We start from the raw sequence: 23,154 nt of genomic DNA, 5'->3' as shown, positions 1-23,154 counted from the left end.
TATGTCAGTGCTTATATCATACTTATATGTTAGTCCTTATATCATACTTATATGTCAGTGCTTATATCATACATATATGTTAGTGCTTATATCATACTTATATGTTAGTGCTTATACCATACTTATAGGTCAGTGCTTATATCATACTTATAGGTTAGTACTTATATCATACTTATATGTTAGTGCTTATATCATACTTATATGTTAGTCCTTATATCATACTTATAGGTTAGTGTTTATATCATACTTATATGTTAGTGTTTATATCATACTTATAGGTTAGTGCTTATATCATACTTATAGGTTAGTGCTTATATCATACTTATATGTTAGTGCTTATATCATACTTATAGGTCAGTGCTTATATCATACTTATATGTTAGTGCTTATATCATACTTATAGGTTAGTGCTTATATCATACTTATAGGTTAGTACTTATATCATACTTATAGGTTAGTGCTTATATCATACTTATAGGTTAGTGTTTATATCATACTTATATGTTAGTCCTTATATCATACTTATATGTTAGTGCTTATATCATACTTATATGTTAGTACTAATATCATACTTATATGTTAGTGTTTATATCATACTTATAGGTTAGTGCTTATATCATACTTATATGTTAGTGCTTATATCATACTTATATGTTAGTACTAATATCATACTTATATGTTAGTGTTTATATCATACTTATAGGTTAGTGCTTATATCATACTTATATGTTAGTGCTTATATCATACTTATATGTTAGTGCTTATATCATACTTATATGTTAGTCCTTATATCATACTTATAGGTTAGTGTTTATATCATACTTATATGTTAGTGTTTATATCATACTTATAGGTTAGTGCTTATATCATACTTATAGGTTAGTGCTTATATCATACTTATATGTTAGTGCTTATATCATACTTGTAGGTCAGTGCTTATATCATACTTATAGGTCAGTGCTTATATCATACTTATAGGTTAGTCCTTATATCATACTTATAGGTCAGTGCTTATACCATACTTATAGGTCAGTGCTTATATCATACTTATATGTTAGTGCTTATATCATACTTATATGTTAGTCCTTATATCATACTTATAGGTTAGTGTTTATATCATACTTATATGTTAGTGTTTATATCATACTTATAGGTTAGTGCTTATATCATACTTATAGGTTAGTGCTTATATCATACTTATATGTTAGTGCTTATATCATACTTGTAGGTCAGTGCTTATATCATACTTATAGGTTAGTCCTTATATCATACTTATAGGTTAGTGCTTATATCATACTTATAGGTTAGTGCTTATATCATACTTATAGGTTAGTGCTTATATCATACTTATATGTTAGTGCTTATATCATACTTATATGTTAGTGCTTATATCATACTTATATGTTAGTGCTTATATCATACTTATATGTTAGTGCTTATATCATACTTATATGTTAGTGTTTATATCATACTTATAGGTCAGTGCTTATATCATACTTATAGGTCAGTGCTTATATCATACTTATATGTTAGTGCTTATATCATACTTATATGTTAGTGCTTATATCATACTTATAGGTCAGTGCTTATATCATACTTATAGGTTAGTGCTTATATCATACTTATAGGTTAGTGCTTATATCATACTTATATGTTAGTGCTTATATCATACTTATAGGTCAGTGCTTATATCATACTTATAGGTTAGTGCTTATATCATACTTATAGGTTAGTGCTTATATCATACTTATAGGTTAGTGCTTATATCATACTTATATGTTAGTGCTTATATCATACTTATATGTTAGTGCTTATATCATACTTATAGGTCAGTGCTTATATCATACTTATAGGTTAGTGCTTATATCATACTTATAGGTTAGTGCTTATATCATACTTATATGTTAGTGCTTATATCATACTTATAGGTCAGTGCTTATATCATACTTATAGGTTAGTGCTTATATCATACTTATAGGTTAGTGCTTATATCATACTTATATGTTAGTGCTTATATCATACTTATAGGTTAGTGCTTATATCATACTTATATGTTAGTGCTTATATCATACTTATATGTTAGTGCTTATATCATACTTATAGGTCAGTGCTTATATCATACTTATAGGTTAGTGCTTATATCATACTTATAGGTTAGTGCTTATATCATACTTATATGTTAGTGCTTATATCATACTTATAGGTCAGTGCTTATATCATACTTATAGGTTAGTACTTATATCATACTTATAGGTTAGTGCTTATATCATACTTATATGTTAGTGCTTATATCATACTTATAGGTCAGTGCTTATATCATACTTATAGGTTAGTGCTTATATCATACTTATAGGTCAGTGCTTATATCATACTTATAGGTTAGTGCTTATATCATACTTATATGTTAGTGCTTATATCATACTTATAGGTTAGTGCTTATATCATACTTATATGTTAGTGCTTATATCATACTTATATGTTAGTGCTTATATCATACTTATAGGTCAGTGCTTATATCATACTTATAGGTTAGTGCTTATATCATACTTATAGGTTAGTGCTTATATCATACTTATATGTTAGTGCTTATATCATACTTATAGGTCAGTGCTTATATCATACTTATAGGTTAGTGCTTATATCATACTTATAGGTTAGTGCTTATATCATACTTATATGTTAGTGCTTATATCATACTTATAGGTTAGTGCTTATATCATACTTATAGGTTAGTCCTTATATCATACTTATAGGTTAGTGCTTATATCATACTTATATGTTAGTCCTTATATCATACTTATAGGTTAGTGCTTATATCATACTTATAGGTTAGTGCTTATATCATACTTATAGGTCAGTGCTTATATCATACTTATAGGTTAGTACTTATATCATACTTATAGGTTAGTGCTTATATCATACTTATATGTTAGTGCTTATATCATACTTATAGGTCAGTGCTTATATCATACTTATAGGTTAGTGCTTATATCATACTTATAGGTTAGTGCTTATATCATACTTATATGTTAGTGCTTATATCATACTTATAGGTCAGTGCTTATATCATACTTATAGGTTAGTGCTTATATCATACTTATAGGTTAGTGCTTATATCATACTTATATGTTAGTGCTTATATCATACTTATAGGTTAGTGCTTATATCATACTTATAGGTTAGTCCTTATATCATACTTATAGGTTAGTGCTTATATCATACTTATATGTTAGTCCTTATATCATGCTTATAGGTTAGTGCTTATATCATACTTATAGGTTAGTGCTTATATCATACTTATAGGTTAGTGCTTATATCATACTTATAGGTTAGTACTTATATCATACTTATAGGTTAGTGCTTATATCATACTTATAGGTCAGTGCTTATATCATACTTATAGGTTAGTACTTATATCATACTTATAGGTTAGTGCTTATATCATACTTATATGTTAGTCCTTATATCATACTTATAGGTTAGTGCTTATATCATACTTATAGGTCAGTGCTTATATCATACTTATATGTTAGTGCTTATATCATACTTATAGGTTAGTGCTTATACCATACTTATAGGTTAGTGCTTATATCATACTTATAGGTTAGTGCTTATATCATACTTATATGTTAGTGCTTATATCATACTTATATGTTAGTGCTTATATCATACTTATAGGTTAGTACTTATATCATACTTATAGGTCAGTGCTTATATCATACTTATAGGTTAGTGCTTATATCATACTTATAGGTTAGTGCTTATATCATACTTATAGGTTAGTGCTTATATCATACTTATATGTTAGTGCTTATATCATACTTATAGGTTAGTGCTTATATCATACTTATATGTTAGTGCTTATATCATACTTATATGTTAGTGCTTATATCATACTTATAGGTTAGTACTTATATCATACTTATAGGTCAGTGCTTATATCATACTTATATGTTAGTCCTTATATCATACTTATAGGTTAGTGCTTATATCATACTTATAGGTTAGTGCTTATATCATACTTATATGTTAGTGCTTATATCATACTTATAGGTTAGTCCTTATATCATACTTATATGTTAGTGCTTATATCATACTTATAGGTTAGTCCTTATATCATACTTATATGTTAGTGTTTATATCATACTTATAGGTTAGTCCTTATATCATACTTATATGTTAGTCCTTATATCATACTTATAGGTTAGTGCTTATATCATACTTATATGTTAGTGCTTATATCATACTTATAGGTCAGTGCTTATATCATACTTATAGGTTAGTACTTATATCATACTTATAGGTTAGTCCTTATATCATACTTATATGTTAGTGTTTATATCATACTTATAGGTTAGTCCTTATATCATACTTATATGTTAGTCCTTATATCATACTTATAGGTTAGTGCTTATATCATACTTATATGTTAGTCCTTATATCATACTTATATGTTAGTACTTATATCATACTTATAGGTCAGTGCTTATATCATACTTATAGGTTAGTCCTTATATCATACTTATATGTTAGTGCTTATATCATACTTATAGGTTAGTCCTTATATCATACTTATATGTTAGTGCTTATATCATACTTATAGGTTAGTCCTTATATCATACTTATAGGTTAGTCCTTATATCATACTTATAGGTTAGTGCTTATATCATACTTATAGGTTAGTGCTTATATCATACTTATAGGTCAGTGCTTATATCATACTTATATGTTAGTGCTTATATCATACTTATATGTTAGTGCTTATACCATACTTATAGGTCAGTGCTTATATCATACTTATAGGTTAGTACTTATATCATACTTATAGGTTAGTGCTTATATCATACTTATAGGTTAGTGCTTATATCATACTTATAGGTTAGTACTTATATCATACTTATAGGTTAGTGCTTATATCATACTTATAGGTTAGTGCTTATATCATACTTATAGGTTAGTGCTTATATCATACTTATAGGTTAGTGCTTATATCATACTTATATGTTAGTGCTTATATCATACTTATAGGTTAGTGCTTATATCATACTTATAGGTTAGTGCTTATATCATACTTATAGGTTAGTGCTTATATCATACTTATAGGTTAGTCCTTATATCATACTTATAGGTCAGTGCTTATATCATACTTATATGTTAGTGCTTATATCATACTTATAGGTTAGTGCTTATATCATACTTATAGGTTAGTGCTTATATCATACTTATAGGTTAGTGCTTATATCATACTTATAGGTTAGTCCTTATATCATACTTATAGGTTAGTCCTTATATCATACTTATAGGTCAGTGCTTATATCATACTTATAGGTTAGTGCTTATATCATACTTATAGGTTAGTACTTATATCATACTTATAGGTTAGTGCTTATATCATACTTATAGGTTAGTGCTTATATCATACTTATAGGTTAGTGCTTATATCATACTTATAGGTTAGTGCTTATATCATACTTATAGGTTAGTGCTTATATCATACTTATATGTTAGTGCTTATATCATACTTATAGGTTAGTGCTTATATCATACTTATAGGTTAGTCCTTATATCATACTTATAGGTTAGTGCTTATATCATACTTATATGTTAGTGCTTATATCATACTTATATGTTAGTCCTTATATCATACTTATAGGTTAGTGCTTATATCATACTTATAGGTTAGTGCTTATATCATACTTATAGGTCAGTGCTTATATCATACTTATAGGTTAGTGCTTATATCATACTTATAGGTTAGTGCTTATATCATACGTATATGTTAGTACTTATATCGTACTTATATGTTAGCACTTACCATAAAACCTCTAATTGAACGCCATGGCGCTCTATTTTTCAACCCTTCTTCTATAGTGGTGGTCAATTGGAGGTGGCCTTCAAATAGAGGCTGGCGATCTATTTTTCAAATGGCTCGTCAGAATTTTCGGAAGATAAATTTAGCCCTATTACTGGCGAAGTGAGTGTCGCCTATTTTTGCTTTCTTTTTTTCAGTAGAGCGATATTAAACCTTTTGGATGCAATCAATCTGCTAACTTACCTTTAACTTGTCAAATATCTTTTAATAAATGTGCATCGAGAAACCGAGAACTGTCTCTACCAGTTGATATCTATTGTTTGCAATTGACCCGTGATGATAATATAGCCTGTGTCCTTCTTTGCAATTGGCCGGCATTGTCAATTTTTATTTCATTTTGAATTTGAAGACATTTTTATTTATATTTATCTATATATGTATCTATATTTAACATTGTTGAATAAAAGCTCATTGCACTCTTTGATATGTTTGGTACAGTTTGCAGTCAAAACTAGCTTTTTATGTGCAATAAAAGTGGAGTTATGAGCATCGATCCATCGTAAGCCGTGTTAAGATAGCCGCAAAAATGCTATTAAATAACATGCTATAAATCTGCATATTTATAAATTATACAATAATAATCTATCAAATGATGCAAATATATATTTATGAACAAGTAACATAAACGAACCATACTTATATTACATTCAGAAACAAAAATTAACGTTTTTAAAACAAAACTATTTCCATCGTTTGCTTGGATAGCTGCGTTCTAATTGTTGCTGTCGATGGAACGAACATCTTCTAGTTGTCTAATACCTTCCACAATATCTTCTGGCCTCAACTTTTTTTTGCACATCTGAAATAGTCGATATTAGCGTCTAAACAATTTTTTAGCTGAGCAAAACTTTCACACGCCTCATTTAGTTCATTTAAGTAAACGCATAAAAGTTTGCTTTGTAAGCGTAACCTTTGGTTAAAAACTTGCGAACCGGTTTTTATACGCAAGTCCTTCGAAGGATTAATACCGCGTTAAGCAAGGAACTACTATAATTAGCCTGAGACAGTTAGTAATTATTTCTATGACGTTGCTTTCAAAGTTTCATCTATGATCGTAAATTTAAGCCGTTTTTATATGTAGGCTACTTTAAAGTAGAAAGACCCCGTTAAACAAGAAACTACTATTAGCCTGAGACCGTTATTGGTTATTTCTATGGTGTAGCTTTCAAAGGTTTAACGAAAAAAACAAAAAGCTTTGGAATTAAACAACAAGAGAATTAATCGTTACGGATATAAATGATTTATTATTAATACGATTTTGTGGACACTTTTCTACTGATCAGTTGATATTATGGGCTCATAAAGATCAAATAATGTCAACGTGGCAGTCAAATGAAGGCGGCGTTCAATAAGAGAATGGCGGTCTATATTCAACTCTTCTCTCAGGGAGGTGGCATTCAAATAGAGGTGGCATTCAATTAGAGGTTTCATGGTATATCATAGTTATATGTTAGTGTTTGTACCATACTTATAATAGATAGGTTCATGCGAATAATTTTGCTTACCATTTTATGGCAAATTGATTGCCTGCTGAACATGTCTTAATTATCTTATGTTTGATAATACAATGAAATGGTAGACTCATGTATATAATAATGTGCTATTTATAATCTATATCTATATATAAATCTCCAAGTTTGTCGTCTGTCATTCCCTGTCTGTCAACATGCGCATCTAACTGCAAGGCTACACAGTTTTTACCATTCCATCGCTCTCACCATATACTTTATATTCTTTTCTCCAATTGCAAAAGCTAAATTACGTATTAATACAGTGAGCCCACTGATTACGAAGTTTTATAACTGGTTTTATAACCACTGGTTTTATAACTCCTATTATAAAGCATTTTTTGTCTAACTCTACGCTTTTTTTAGTCATTGCCGTGAGAGAGCAAATTTGATTTCAACCATATGAGATCAACCAAAAATTCTCGCCATTTTAAAATTTGGCAGTCATACCGAGTACGTTGAAATTGTCGATGTGCAATTCGCCGGAATCTCTCCCACAACGCATGAAAGGGATGTTCATTGTTAATCGGTGTAAGTTACAGTGAAAAAGAAAACAAATACATGTGATCGATAAAATGTTAGCTGATGACAATTTAGAAGTTTAGTTTCGTAAAATACATACTTTCACAATCATTGAATTCGAATAAAATCTGCTTTTTTATTTATGGCTTTTACGTTATTTCTTTCAATTAAGATTAACTTTTCAATCAGTTCTATTTTAAACATCTTTGTTTGAATGAATACTGATTATCTGTACTTTAGTGTTTATTTTAATATGGGTAATATAGTAATATAGTATATTAACATGCGCTATTTCCTTTCCTCGACAGACGAATATCAAGTTCGTTACACACGCGTTTCTTAAAATTTCATTACAGTGCTCGCTTGGTGCATTAGCTTACACATATTTCCTTTGAATCCAACGATTTTCTGATTCGTGATTGATTTCACATTTTAGAATTTAGAACAAACGTAGTTATAGTACTACTTTACTGTAAGATTATAAGTTTCAGCTATAATATTACGATTATAGTACGATTATAAGTATCACTCACTTATAGTTTATAATATAAGTTTTTAAAGTTTGTTTTAGTATTATCGTTTTCGAGTTGGGTTTTTTTAAACATAATTTGAATATAGTGTTTTAAGTTTGAACATTTTTAAACTTCCTATCACTGTTATGATCACTTAATTGGTTTCTATTCTTCCTTTATTATTAATATTAATTAATCATCTAACCAACTTGTTTAGACATTGTTCTGATAAAATTTTAATTACAAAATACTTCCATATTCAGTTATAGTTTTTATTTTAAATTAATCTGGCAATTACATGTATTCTGAAATGTCACACATAATCTAATGCCTAAAAAAAGAGAACCTGCAATCATTCACCTCTCTGGTGATGTGATAATGACATATGTTTACAAACATTCAAGTCTATATATAAACAGCTTCATATAAAAGTTAAAATATAACATGTTTTACATGTTAAATGAACTTAATTTTCTGTGCACAAACTTTTTCATTACCTGTACAACACCGGGTATTCAGCTAGCATATATCTATATCTCAAAGGTCGTCTGTTGTCTGTCCAGCTATAGCAATTAAAATTTATGAATAAAATTTGCTCTCAAAGAAACTCTCAAAGATTACAATCACAAATATGTAGGTGTGCATATTTGACCGCAAGGCTAAGCCATTTCTGCCATTCCCATTGCTCTTACCATATACTGTATACCCTTTTCACGATTGCACACCCTAAATTACTAATTGGTACAGTACAAACTTGGGTTACGATGCCCCTGGTATAAAAATTTTTTGCCTTACTCTATGAAACACGATGCTTTTTAGTCCTTGCCATACTAGGGCGACGCCATTACTACGATATCAACAAAAACTTTTCTCCAAATTAAAGTCTCAGATATGCTATTCCCTGAAATCCCTCTTACAATGCCGCAAGTGATATACAGTGCTCGCTATCCCAGTTTAGCTTTATTCGTTATGAGTTATAGTAAAAAAAGAATTCACAAACAGATAAGTGATAAACTTTTAGCCTATGACAAAGTTGAAGTTTAGTTTAGTAAAATACATACTAAAACTTAGCTCTAAGTATGTGTTTAGTAAGCTGAACTCATTTAAGTTAAATTCAGCGTTTATGTTATACCTCTGTCCCAGAGATAAAACTTTCCCATGGTACGCACTGAATGTACTACATTGTAATGTTACATTTTCTTGCAGATCATAACCACTTGTGGTAGTAGTGAGAGTAGAGAGTATTCACCTTAGGTCTGGTGCAATTGAGTTCCACCGTGTCTTCCCTAGTATTCAGTAAACTCCGTCTTCTCCGGGTTTCGCTTGTCCTCGGTTCCCCTCGCCTGATCCTGTATCCGGTTCCGTAACTATACACCACACCTCTTCCCCAAGTCCCATTTAAGGTCACGTCGACTGGTTCAGTTACATCATCCTGCCTATGTGTATATTATTTGCTGCAACAACTGTATTAAACTAATTCCAAAACGACGATGTATCTAATTTCTCTTTTTGCTTATCTCCTTTTTCGTTCTTTCTTTTTTTTCTTCTTTCCTTCTTTTTTTAAACAAGAAAATGCTTCAAAACAAGGAACGTATGTACATTTCACTCAGAGATTTACTAGCACACACCAACACATGATGCGACAAGAAGAACAAAAAATAAACAGACACGTGATGAAGACATTAACATATGTAGTTTACAAGTCCAGCTTATCTGGAGCTTTGACTAACCAGCCACTCCTAGTGGTTTTTCTGTTGGCTGAAGGGCTCGATTGGGGTCTGGAGGCCAGTACTTTTGGCGGCTGTCTAGAGGCATGTTCTTCTGGCGGTTGTCTGGAGGCAAGTACCTCTGGTGACCGTCCGGAAGCAAGTACCTCTGGCGATTGTCTGGAGGTCAGTACCTCTGGTGGCTGTCTGGAGGCAAGTACCTCTGGAGGCTGTCTGGAGGCAGGTACCTCTAGCGGTTGTCTGGAGGCAAGTACCTCTAGTGGTTGTCTAGTGGCAGGTACCTCTGGCAGTTGTCTGGAAGGAAATACCCCGGAAGGCTGTCTGGTGGCAAGTATTTCTGGAGGTTGTCTGGAGGCAAATACCTCCGGAGGTGAGGGTCCCATCGTATGCACCTGGGATCGGTTCCTGCGAAAAATGTTCCCATTTTCAGTCTGGAGCAACATTTCTCTACCATTCATTGTGACAACAGTAGCCTGCTTGGTTGGCTTCTTTGAGTCCTCCTGAATTCTGACAGTCTGTTGAGTCTGAAACAGGCTGCGGTCCCTGGCTGCATGCCTGGCATTATAATTGACTTTTTGACGCAGTCTTATAGTCGTTTCTTTCTTCTGTATGCCCTTCTCATCAACAGACTTGTGTGTGAATATCCCCATGGAGTTTAGCTCTCTGTTCATTAACAGCTGGGCAGGAGAATATATATTTTCGAGGGACGTGTCCCCATAACCGAAGAGGGCTGCTTGCAAATTCACGTTTTTTATTCAGAAAACCCTTTACCGTTGTCACCGCTCTTTCTGCCGCTCTATTGCTCTGTGGATACCTAGGCGACAATATGATGTGCTCAATGTCCCATCTCCTTAGAAACTGACTGAACACATCCTCCTTGAACTGGGCTGCATTGTCATTAATGAAAGTGTGAGGGATACTGAGCATGTGGAATATGTCCTCCATCTCTCTGCAGACCGATTCCGCCTGAGAGTTGGTCAGCGGTTGAGCTACTATATATTTACTGAAGTAATCAAACAGCACTAGGTAACACTGATCATCTTTCTCACACAGATCGGCTGCCAAACACCACCAAGCTCTTTCAGGCAAGACTGTAGTCTGCATGAGCTCCTTCGGTATCCATCTAAACTCCTCACACTTCGAGCAACGCTTTACTAGCCTTCCTATTTCTGCTGTCATTCCAGGCCACCATACAAGCCCACAAGCTCGCCTTATACTCTTACTTTCACCCTGGTGACCCGCATGAATGTCCTTGAGTATTCTCTCTCTCTCCGCTACCGGAATAAACACTCGCTCATGAAAATAGACCAAACCACCAATCAGTGTCAGATACGCTTTGAAGGTATAAAATTTTTGAACTGCAAGGTTCACCCTCTTGTAGGCGGGCCATCCCCGTGCAATGTACTCCTTGAGACAGCTCGCTTCTAGATCATCTACGGTGGCTGCTAGGAGTCTCGCCATTCTGTCTTTGGCAATAGGCAATGCACAAACTAGTTCAGACACAAGGCTCTCAGTATCATCATCCTGGACTGGCACTGAAGACAAAGATGACTGAGACAGGGTGTCTGCGAGCACGAGCTTCTCTTCTGGCGTGTACTCAATCTGTAAGAGTACCCCCATCATCCTGAGACGGAACCTCAACACTCTGAAAGGAAGCTTTGCTAACTCTTTTTCCCCCAGTACAGGCACCAATGGCTTATGGTCTGCCTCAATCTGGAACTCCCTTCTAGCTAGATAGTAGTGGAATTTCTCCCATGGCCCAAGATAAGGCCAGAGCCTCTTTTTCAATCTGGGCATAGCGAGTTTCAGCCTTGGTCATAGTGCATGAAGCAAAGGCCACTGATCTCCATTTGTCCTGTATTTTCTGAAAAAGGGCTGCCCCCAAGCCGAACGACGAAGCATCAGTACTGAGAAGAGTTTCAGCTTCTAGATCATGGGGGATCAGAGTGGGAAAAGATGAAATCCTTTCCTTGAGTCTCCGAAGGACGCCTTTTGCTGTGGACTCCATAAGGATTCTGAGAGGAGTCGAGTCATCAGCGAGAGAGGGAGAAAACTTCCCCAGGTAGTTAACCATTCCCATAAATCTCCTTAGCTGCTTAGTTCCTGTTGGCTCAGGAAATTCTAGGATGACTCTTGTCTTTTCAGGGTCAGTGTGAATACCTTGTTGATCTATAACGTGACCTAAGAATGTTACCATTCCTCACGTTGAACTCACACTTGCCCGGGTTAAGAGTAATCCCTGCCGCATGTAACCTCTCGAGAATGTCTCGAACATGGCTATCATGCTCCTCCTGCGTGTTGCCAACTACCAGCACATCATCCATCTGGCATACTACCCCTTGTGAATCTAACACCTTCTGCATCTCTCTGTTATAAATCTCCGGAGCACTGGAGATGCAAAACGGCAAGCATTTACACAGAAATCGACCAAAGGGAGCTATGAATGTGGTCAGTAACTGGGACTTCTCGTGCAACAGCATTTGCCAATACCCACAGTTGGCATCAAGTTTCGTGAAATGCTTTGCCTTTCCCAGCATGCCTAGTGTCTCTTCCGTTGTTGGGAATGGATGGTTCTCTCGCATGATGGCCTGGTTGAGTCTCGTAAAATTAACACACACTCTTATTTTCCCATTTTTCTTAGGTACTATGATGCATTGTGAACACCACTCTGTTGGGACCTCAACCCTCTCGACCACTCCCATTCTTTCCATTCACTCCAGCGCTTCTTTGAGGGGGTGACGTCTAGCTGCCGCAACTCGTCTGGAGACTGCCTACGCAAATGGAGTGTGTTCCTTCTTTAGGGTGATCTTGACCTGCGTTTGCATCCTACCTAAATCTGTGAACAGCTCAGAGAACTTCTCTTGCCATGCCTCCACTTCAACTTCGTCAGTGAATGACACCATTTTTAGTTTTGTAATCGCTGGCTTACCCAAAAGTGGAGTGACAAAATCTTCCACAAAGTACACTCTCTTCAACAACCATTTTTGTTGTTTACAGTGCAACTTTGGCTTGCCCAGTCACCCTTAGTCTGTGGTTACCCGCTGCTCTGAGCACTTTGTTTGGCCTCTCAGGCTTGACATTTATCATTTTAATCATTGATGATGGCAAAGCTGTTACTGCTGCTCCTGTGTCTATTTTAAATCTGATGGGCCGACACTTTACTCTTACTGTTTCATACCATGCTTTAAGATTCAGTGATTGAATGTAGAGCTTCTGATTCTAGTCATAAGTCTTCTGCTAGACAAAGACCTTCCACATCCTCATCTGACCATGAGTTTTCTTCTCTAGAGCCTACCTCATGGACAGAAGATTTCATTTTTCCTTGCCATGCTTTCGCTTTAGCTCAATTACCCTTTTCACCACATTTTTTGCATACCGATCCGACTGCTTGGCACTTCCCATTTCTATGAATGGGTTTTCCACACAATTCACAAGGGTTGTCACGGTTGGGGAACGTTGGTCTTTCCTTCATGCCCCCATACACCGCATCCATATTTTCATCTGCATATGTCAGCATGGATGCTGCTTGCCCATGATTGTTCACAAATTGCTTAGCCTTTTGAATGCACTTTGCTAGCATGAGATCCTCTAAGTCAACTAGGTAGTCCCTCAATCTCGCATCTCGCACACCTACCACAATCCTCTCGCGAATGAGCTCATCCTTTACTGGACCATAATCACAATTGTCTGCTTGCTTTTGAAGCTACACAGTAAACTGATGGATTGACAACTTTCCCTGCTTCATAGAATTAAATTTGACCCTCTCAAAAATAACATTTTTCATGGGCTCAAAATAATTGTCAAAGAAGCGCATGGTGTTTTGGAATGTGCGTTTCGTTTCTGCTTTTCCTTCGTCGAATGGGAATTGCTCATAAATTGGCACGCTCTCACTGCCCATCTTAACCAGCATATTGCATATCTGCTCCTCTTCTTTCATCTCGAAGAATTTCTTGGCAACAGCATGGACCCTGAACTAGCTCTTGAAAGTTTTCCAACTCATAGCAAAATTTCCACTGGCAAAGTCAATGTGCTTAAGAAATCCGTCTGAATTGTCCCTGGATGCCATCGTTAAGATTTATTCAAAGAAAAAAAATACAATACCCAGCACGGAACTCTGGCAATATCTTACCCTGACTATAATCTTAGAGTCGACCTCAACAAAGGAGGAAAGAATCTCCGACTCAGAATTTGAAAGAAAACTTGTCATCACATTTATATTGAACTACACACGGTGATCGAATGTAATGCAGGCACGAGTCAATTTCTGACATCATGTGGTAGTAGTGAGAGTATTCACCTTAGGTCTGGTGCAATTGAGTTCCACCGTGTCTGCCCTAGTATTCAGTAAGCTCTGTCCTCTCCGGGTTTCACTCGTCCTCGGTTCCCCTCCCCTGATCCTGTATCCGGTTCCGTAACTGTACACCACCCCACTAAAGACAAAGAAAGTTACTGTAGGTAGCTATAGTTACTAAGGTTAGCAACTTGTTTTGTTACTATCTTCTAATATATTGAAAAAAATGTTAATGTAATAAAATTTCGATGATTGTTACCAGGGGGTGTTTACATTAGATAGTTACTATGAATTTCTATACCACTCTATACGACATTGTCGCCTTATGCTGCCAACACTGACACAAATTAAAATTATATAATTGTATACCAAATAGTTTTTCATTGTAATCGTAGCACCCAAACTTTATTTAGCCATTATTTGCTAGTTATTTTACATTTATGTACATTTAAGCACCTTTACAATTGTTTTATCTTTTCTCTCAATTTATTTCAACAAAAAACTTCCCTGATATGAAATTTGAAAGTTACGGTTGTTTGAAAACCTTTACGGTAGATTTTTCTCCTAATTAATTTGAACTGCACAAAACACTTTTCTCATGATATGAAGTTTGAAAATTAGAATTTTATGTTAAATAAAAATAAATTTTCTATGCAAAGACCTTTTTACTACTCGGGCAATGCCAGGCAATCATCCAGTAATTATATGTTATGTTAAATATTTGTTATATATATGATTAATCTAATATCATACACACTAATAGTTGGTAGAATATTGCTAGAGACTACTAAAAACGGAATAGTGGCACTCACCTCGCAATTATGACCATTAATTTTGAACTTGCCAACGCAAAACTTCACTTAGAGGTGTCTTTTAGCCATTCTATTTCCAATAATTTTTTCCTAGTCTCGGCATCGCATTTGATGCAGAGACTCTTGTTATCTTGATTTCAGAACATCTATAAGTCAACAGCAAAACCTGATGGTTACGAAGCCTACAATCATCCTTTGAAAGGTGAACAAGTGGCCAACTGTCAATCTTGTCTTCTATGTCCCCAAGGTGAGGATGTATCTGGCAGTTGTCTTCTGTGTCCTCACGGTAAGGGTGTGTCTGACAGTTGTGTCTTTTGTGTCCCCAAAGTGAGGGTGTATCTGGCAGTTGTGTCTTCTGTGTACTCATGATGAGGGTGTGTCTAACAGTTGTGTCTTCTGTGTCCCCAAGGTGAGGGTGTATCTGGCAGTTGTGTCTTTTGTGTCCTCACGGTAAGGATGTGTCTAAGAGTTGTGTCTTCTTTGATCTAAGGTAAGGGTACATTCATGGCAGCTGTGTGTATAATTTTTCCTCTAAGGTAAAAGCATATTTGGTAGTTGAGTCCCCAAAGTAAAGGTATATGTAGCAGTTGTGCTTAATATATCCTCAAGGTGAGGGCATAGCTAACAGTTCTGGCTAGTGTGTTCTTAAGGTGATATCCATCGGTTGCATCAATTCTGTTGGGTGAGTTTTGTCCTCAAGGTAAGCACATACTCAACAAATTTGTATGCTGTGTTCCACAGGTGCAATGAAATTATATGTTTGCCTATGTTATCCAATGCCCCCTAAATAATAGCAAACTGACAACTATAGTTTATATATCTTCTTGAAGTTCATTTTTTTAATGTTCTTTGTATTAATCTTAAATAGAATATAGCCTTCCGAAGTTTATAGTATGCACAAACATATAGTGTGTATAATGTATAAATTGTACATACATGTACATGCTCTTCATACTGCACATATTGTATATGCATATATATAGTATATACTGTTCATATTGTACATAAGCGTATATATTTTATATATTTGGTGCATGTATTTAGTTTATATACTGTATATACATGTATGCACATTATATAAAGTACATACTCTATGTATGTATATATTTAATGCATATACACATACATATATGTACATATACATGCATATATATATATATGCATATATATATATATGTATATATATGCATGTATATATATAAATATATAATACGTACGTATTATCTATATATATATATATAATACGTATGTACGTACATACGTACATGTGTATATGTATATATATTTATGTATATATATAATATATGTAATATATATATACTGTCATTAACAAAAGTTTGAGACCACTCAGTAAATCAATGCATATTATTGGTTTTATAGCAGTATATGTGGTTTTATTTAAACTTGTGATTAAACAATATAGTTACGTACTGAAACACTTCTACTAATGCAGTTTTAAAGTTAATTAAAAGCGTAGCACAATACTTTTGAGTCTTTACTGTCAGTATTTGGTGTATCCACCATTATTGGTGATTATCGCCTCAAGTCACTTCGGCATACTTTCTATCAGCTTTCTGCAGGATTCTGTGGTGATCTCAGCGCACCAAACACTCTTTATAACCTTACAAGTTCTGCAATACTTGCTGGCTGTTTTTGTGCTACCTTGTTCTTTAGCACTGTCCAGAGATTTTCAATCGGATTGAGATCCGGGCTGTTGCCAGGCCACTCGAGCTCTTTGGCTCCTTGTGGCCTCTACTGGCCCCCACCCCTTGTGGCCCCCACTGGCCCCCACCTCTTGTGGCCTCCACTGTGGCCCCCGGGCCACAAAACATGACACAACGTTGTATAATTCAAAGTTCACTTAGTGCAAACCATGGCATCACTTCTCAGCAGCATAGAGATTGGGTAGCCCTTACATTGTATAACCCAGGTAAAACAAGCATGGTCTCAACCTTTTGTTAATGTATGTACACTATATAAAGTATGTACTTTATATACAGGTATGTACTGTATATATTTCGTGTACATGTGTTTAGCGTATATTCTGTATATACATGTATGTACACTGTATAAGGTATGTACCCTATATACATGTATATACTGTATATATTGTACATACATGCATATCCAGTTATACCTCGACATACTAGCTTTTTGCGTTCTGGGAATGAGCTGATGTCAATGTTTTCGTATCTCAATGCGATATTTCCTATATAAAATAGCTGAATACAAATTAATTCATTCTCATGCTACGAGAAAACCATCTCAAACTGGATAATACGATTGAAAAATGTGTTTTAATGGTTTTAACCTAGTACCTACCCTCACAAAGCAAAAGATTTACCTATCTAGTGGTTATGATCTGCAATAAAATGTAACATTACTATGTACAGTAATGTATGGAGTTCTTACTTTCAAGACAGATGTAGTGATTAACAGCGGTGTGAGGGAACCTTGACAGCAATGCATTCAATACACTAAATTTTTGAGATCCTACATAATATAACAAACTTTAAATTTAACTTAAATGAATTTCACTAAAATCTCACTAAAACACACTCAAAGCTATGTTTTAATTTTTTACTAATACTTATATAATTTTGTCATTGTCTTGATTTTTTATTATTTTTTTCTGGTTTGGCGGTTTTTGTCTCATGTTCACTTTTGGCCAACCTTAATAAAACTTTTTTCATTTGAGACGAGAAAGAGCCATTGATGTTGCTCTCGAAAGCAGCCTCTCGCATACTTGGCAATTTAGTGTCTATCGAGAACTGGCTCATATGCTTGTATCTCAAAGGTTTCTTGCGTCTTAAGGCGGTTACTTGATCGAATTTTTGCTCATCTCTCGATTTTCTCATGTTAAGGTACTTGTATTACGAGGTATTGTATATACTGTATATATAGCATGTACATGTATATAGGGTACCTACTGTATATACATGTAAGTACACTATATAAAGTATATACTGCATGTATCCTTCGTGTTTTCGTGATGTCATTTTATCGTAGTCGGCCATCTTTGTAGACAACTTTGGTCGTTAAAAACACGAAGCTTCTGCAATGAGTTTTTAAAAATGATGCTTTTGTTTGCAATTTTTTTAATATAGTATCTAAACAACACCAAAAATACTATTAAATAAGAGAATGATGATCGTTTTCTACAAATATGGCGGCTTTTTCGTGAATGAGCGCATGTGCAAACAGATTGATGGTGTTAACAAAAACGATGGATATGCTGTATATACATATATTTACACTATATATACATGTTTATGCTGTATATATATGTATATATTGTACATCTATATACATGTATATAAATCTCAAGGTTTGTAGTCTGTCCAGTTATAGTGAGAAAGAGCATTAGCAAAGAAAAATTATTTTTGTACTGTATTTGAACTCGCAATATGCAAATTGCAAATTTGCTAACAATCGCGCATAGCCACAAGGCTAAGCCGTTCTTATTCTTCCCATCACTTTTATCATATATGGTATATCTTTTTTGCGATTGCGCATGGTAAATTAATAATTTATACAGCAAACCCTCAAATCACGATATCCCTGTTATAAGAGGTTTTTGCTGTAGTATAAATAAAACACGATGTTTACCAGTCGTACCCATACAGGGACAATTTTTTTCCAACTTTTTCTCGCCATACAATATCAACAAAAAGCTCTCTCGAAATTACAATTTGGTAGTCGGTGTATTGATTATGACAAACTAACAAAAATGTCAATATGCTCTTAGCTGTAATTCCTACCACAACACCTACAGGTAAGAGAGATCGTACGATGCTTGCTATCTCAGTTCAGCCTTATTCGTTATAAGTTATAGCAAAAACAACTACGGAAACAGATAAACAGTAAAATTTTTGTCAATGAAAAAGTTAAAATTTAGTTTAGCAAAGTACGTTTTAAAACTTAGCTCTAAGTATGTGTTTAGTAAGCTAAATTCATGTAAGTTAAATTTCGCTTTATGTTATACGTCTGTCTCGAAGGTAAGTACTTCCCACACTACATATTACATATTGCGCATAGTACATTGTAATGTTACATTTTCTTGCTGATCATAACTACTAAATATACTAAAGTTACTGTAGGTAATTAAATTTGCTAAGGTTAACATTGTTTTGTTACTAATTTTTAATATGTACAGTATGTATATGAAATTTTGATGATTTTTACCAGGGAGTGTTTGCATTAGATAATTACTATGGGTTTCTATATCCCTATATGCAACGTTTTATGTCTTATGATGCCACACTGAAACAAACTAAAATCATATAATTGTATACTAAATGATTTTTCATTGCAATAGCAAGAAAACAGACTTTATTTAGCCATTACTTGCTAATTATTTCACAGTTACATTTAAACACCTTTACAGTTGTTTTATTTTTTCACTGAATTTATTTTAATTGTACAACACACTTTTCTCTTGATATGAAGTTTTAACATTAGAATGGTAAATGTTGTTATATGTTAAATACAAAAAAATGTTCTACATAAGTACTTTTTTATTACCCGAGTGACATTTAGCTTTTAGGGCATTTAGCTAGTACATTTAGCTAGTATACGGTATGTATTGTACATACATGTACTGTATATACTGTACATATTGTGAAAGCTACAAGGCTGTGAAAGCGATTTGTTTTTTCTCCTGCAAATACGACATGCTCACTGCTTGTGGCTAAATATATGCTTCAAGCAGTTTGCCTAGAACTTTCTCTAAAAAGTTTTATTGACAACTTAAGTTTGATGTTTTCTCAGAAATGTTTTTTCTGCAGTATTTATTGTCAGTAAAAGTAGCAAAATAAATTTTTTTATTACATACTGTTAAACCTCTAATCGAATGCCACCTGTATTGGAACATCACCTCCATTTGAACGCCACTTTGACTATTTTGGATCTTCATGAACCCGTAATATCAAGTGATCAGTAAAAAAGTGTTAAAAGATGTAATTAATAATGGATCATTTACATTAAAGGTTTACTTGCAACAAAATTCACATTACAGTTATTTGGTATTAAAAGATTTACCATGCCCTACTCTGCTGTGTTGTAGGTGCAAAATATGTGGAAATGTGATTACAAGCTCTTAAAAGCTAAAAAACGAACAGTTAATTGCAGCCATCATGAAACGCCGTAGATTGGAATCTCTTTATTTCGATGACGTACTCAAACATTGTGGTTATCGTTTTAACACGTTATCATTATATTATTTGCAGATTTGTAGCATATTATTTGATAGCATCATTGCGGTAATCTGATCTTACGATTGATCAACGCTCGTAACTCCTCTTCTATTGCACATACAAAGCCAGCTTTGGCTGCAAACTAGCAAACAGATCAATGAGTGCAATGAGCCTTTTATCCAAAATTGGTAAATATAGATATAAAATAAAATTGTTTTCAAATTCAAAAAAAAAAAAATTGATAGCTCAAGCAAATTGCTCAGCAGGACACATGCTATAAGGCCTAACGCCATAGCAGGTTAATTGTAAGCAATAGATTTCAACTGGTAGAGATATTTCTCTGTTTGTCAATGCATATTTATTAAGAGGTCTTTGACAAGTTGGAGATAAGTTAGCAGATTTATTGCATCCAAAAGGTTTTATATCGTTCTATCGGAAAAAAGGACAAAATATAGGTGACATTCACTTCACCAATAATAGGGCTAAATTTATCTTCTCAAAATTCCGACGAGCCGTTTGAAAAATACACCGCCAGCCTCTAAATAAACGCCGCCTCCAATTGACTGTCACTATAGAGGAAATGTTGAAAAACAGAGCACCATGGCGTTCAATTAGAGGTTTTAAGGTATAGATGTAAGAATATATAGAAGGTATAGATGTAAGCTTGTAAATAACTATTTGTAAGAATTTGTGTAAGAATTCTAAGTAAAAATCAGTGAAGACAAAGGTTTTTGGTGGTTCAAAATTCCAATAATGAAAATTGTGAATAACTAATCGCGTTGCTGCCGTTATTTCATTGTGTCCAATAGGAAAAAAGAGTTATGGCACTATGCTTTCAGAAAGTTAGGTTGAGTTTTCTGTGAAGATATTATGATAAAATATGCCAAACTGTTTGTGGATCACAATTTTTGCCGAAAACAGCTAATTTTTTTTTTGCTTAGCAAACAATACTACATGAATTATTGCTGTATCAATTTTGCATTTGTGGACTGCTTAAACCTTGTTAGGACTTAGAATTTATTAGTTATAGATTTACAGATTTCTACCGATGATCTTTGTTTGTTTGCAGTGCTATTTTTTTTCTGTTTCACTTCAGCTAGAATAGATTTGCAGTTTTTATTGCAATTTTAATTTCAGAGATGGAAACTAAAGTGCACAATGAGATGAGGTGTACAGACAATTGCAAGCTCTACTGCTTTCAGTGCTACATCAATGGAGAAAGATTGTTCTGCCCCAAATGTGATGAGACTGCGAGTGCCTCTCTAGGTAGGTCCTAGATGGTGTGTGCTGCTTTAGGAATGCACACCGGAAACACAGCTAGTATTACTTTAGGTATATGATAGAGATGATACAGCTGGTATTACTTTAGGTATATGATAGAGATGGTACAGCTAGTTTTACTTTAGGTATATGATAGAGATGATACAACTAGTATTACTTTAGGTATATGATAGAGATGATGCAGCTAGTATTACTTTAGGTATATGATAGAGATGATAGAGCTAGTACTACTTTAGGTATATGATAGAGATGATACTTTAGGTATATGATAGAGATGATACAGCTAGTATTATTTTAGGTATATGATAGAGATGATACAGCTAGTATTACTTTAGGTATATGATAGAGATGATACAGCTAGTATTACTTCAGGTATATGATAGAGATGATACAGCTAGTATTACTTTAGGTATATGATAGAGAAGATACAGCTAGTATTACTTTAGGTATGTGATAGAGATGATACAGCTAGTACTACTTTAGGTATATGATAGAGATGATACAGGTAGTACTATTTTAGGTATATGATAGCGATGATACAACTAGTACTACTTTAGGTGTATGATAGAGATGATACAGCTAGTATTACTTTAGGTATATGGTAGAGATGATACAACTAGTATTAATTTAGGTATATGATAGAGATGATACAACTAGTATTACTTTAGGTATATGTTGGAGATGATACAGGTAGTACTATTTTAGGTATATGATAGCGATGATACAACTAGTACTACTTTAGGTATATGGTAGAGATGATACAACTAGTATTACTTTAGGTATATGGTAGAGATGATACAACTAGTATTAATTTAGGTATATGATAGAGATGATACAACTAGTATTAATTTAGGTATATGATAGAGATGATACAACTAGTATTACTTTAGGTATATGTTGGAGATGATACAGGTAGTATTACTTTAGGTATACGATAGAAATGATACAGCTAGTACTACTTTACATTGTATGTACAAGTAGGTAATTCTTTGGGAAGTAAACATTAGCAACTCATCATAACTTTTATAATGTTATAACGTTAGCAATGACATCCCATTAATGGTTTTCAGGACATCATTCTAGTTATGCTGTGCTTTTCTATGGAGAACACTTCAATTCAACCAAGAAAGATGATTTTCACGAAAGCGCTGAAATGGTAAAGAGAACATTACGTCACAAGTTGATATGTGGCGTTCGGTAAGATTACTTGTTTGTTGTTATTGCTTTTAATGCTGGTCGACATATGGCTTTTAATGCTGGTCGACATATTGCTTTTAATGCTGGTCGACATATTGCTTTTAATGCTGGTCGACATATGGCTTTTAATGCTGGTCAACATATTGCTTTTAATGCTGGTCGACATATTGCTTTTATTGCTGGTCGACATATTGCTTTTAATGCTGGTCGACATATTGCTTTTAATGCTGGTCGACA

The 23,154-nt window shown here is 33.9% G+C and overlaps 1 protein-coding gene across 1 annotated transcript in view; it reads left to right on the top strand.

Moving 5' to 3' along the window:
- LOC137404956 (uncharacterized) overlaps positions 1 to 22,921 on the top strand; it is a 61,381-nt gene extending 38,460 nt beyond the window's left edge. Inside the window, exons 8-10 of the mRNA XM_068091183.1 lie at positions 15,386 to 15,499; positions 21,579 to 21,705; positions 22,791 to 22,921. Of these exons, the coding sequence (XP_067947284.1) occupies positions 15,386 to 15,499; positions 21,579 to 21,705; positions 22,791 to 22,921 (372 nt within the window). The remainder of the gene's footprint in view (positions 1 to 15,385; positions 15,500 to 21,578; positions 21,706 to 22,790) is intronic.
- Positions 22,922 to 23,154: the final 233 nt, after the last annotated feature.

The sequence above is a fragment of the Watersipora subatra genome, chromosome 9 (assembly GCF_963576615.1).
Source record: "Watersipora subatra chromosome 9, tzWatSuba1.1, whole genome shotgun sequence".
NCBI classification, from domain to species: Eukaryota; Metazoa; Bryozoa; class Gymnolaemata; order Cheilostomatida; family Watersiporidae; genus Watersipora; species Watersipora subatra.
The sequence above is the reverse complement of the archived record's forward strand: the minus strand, read 5'-3'. Positions and strand labels throughout refer to the sequence as shown.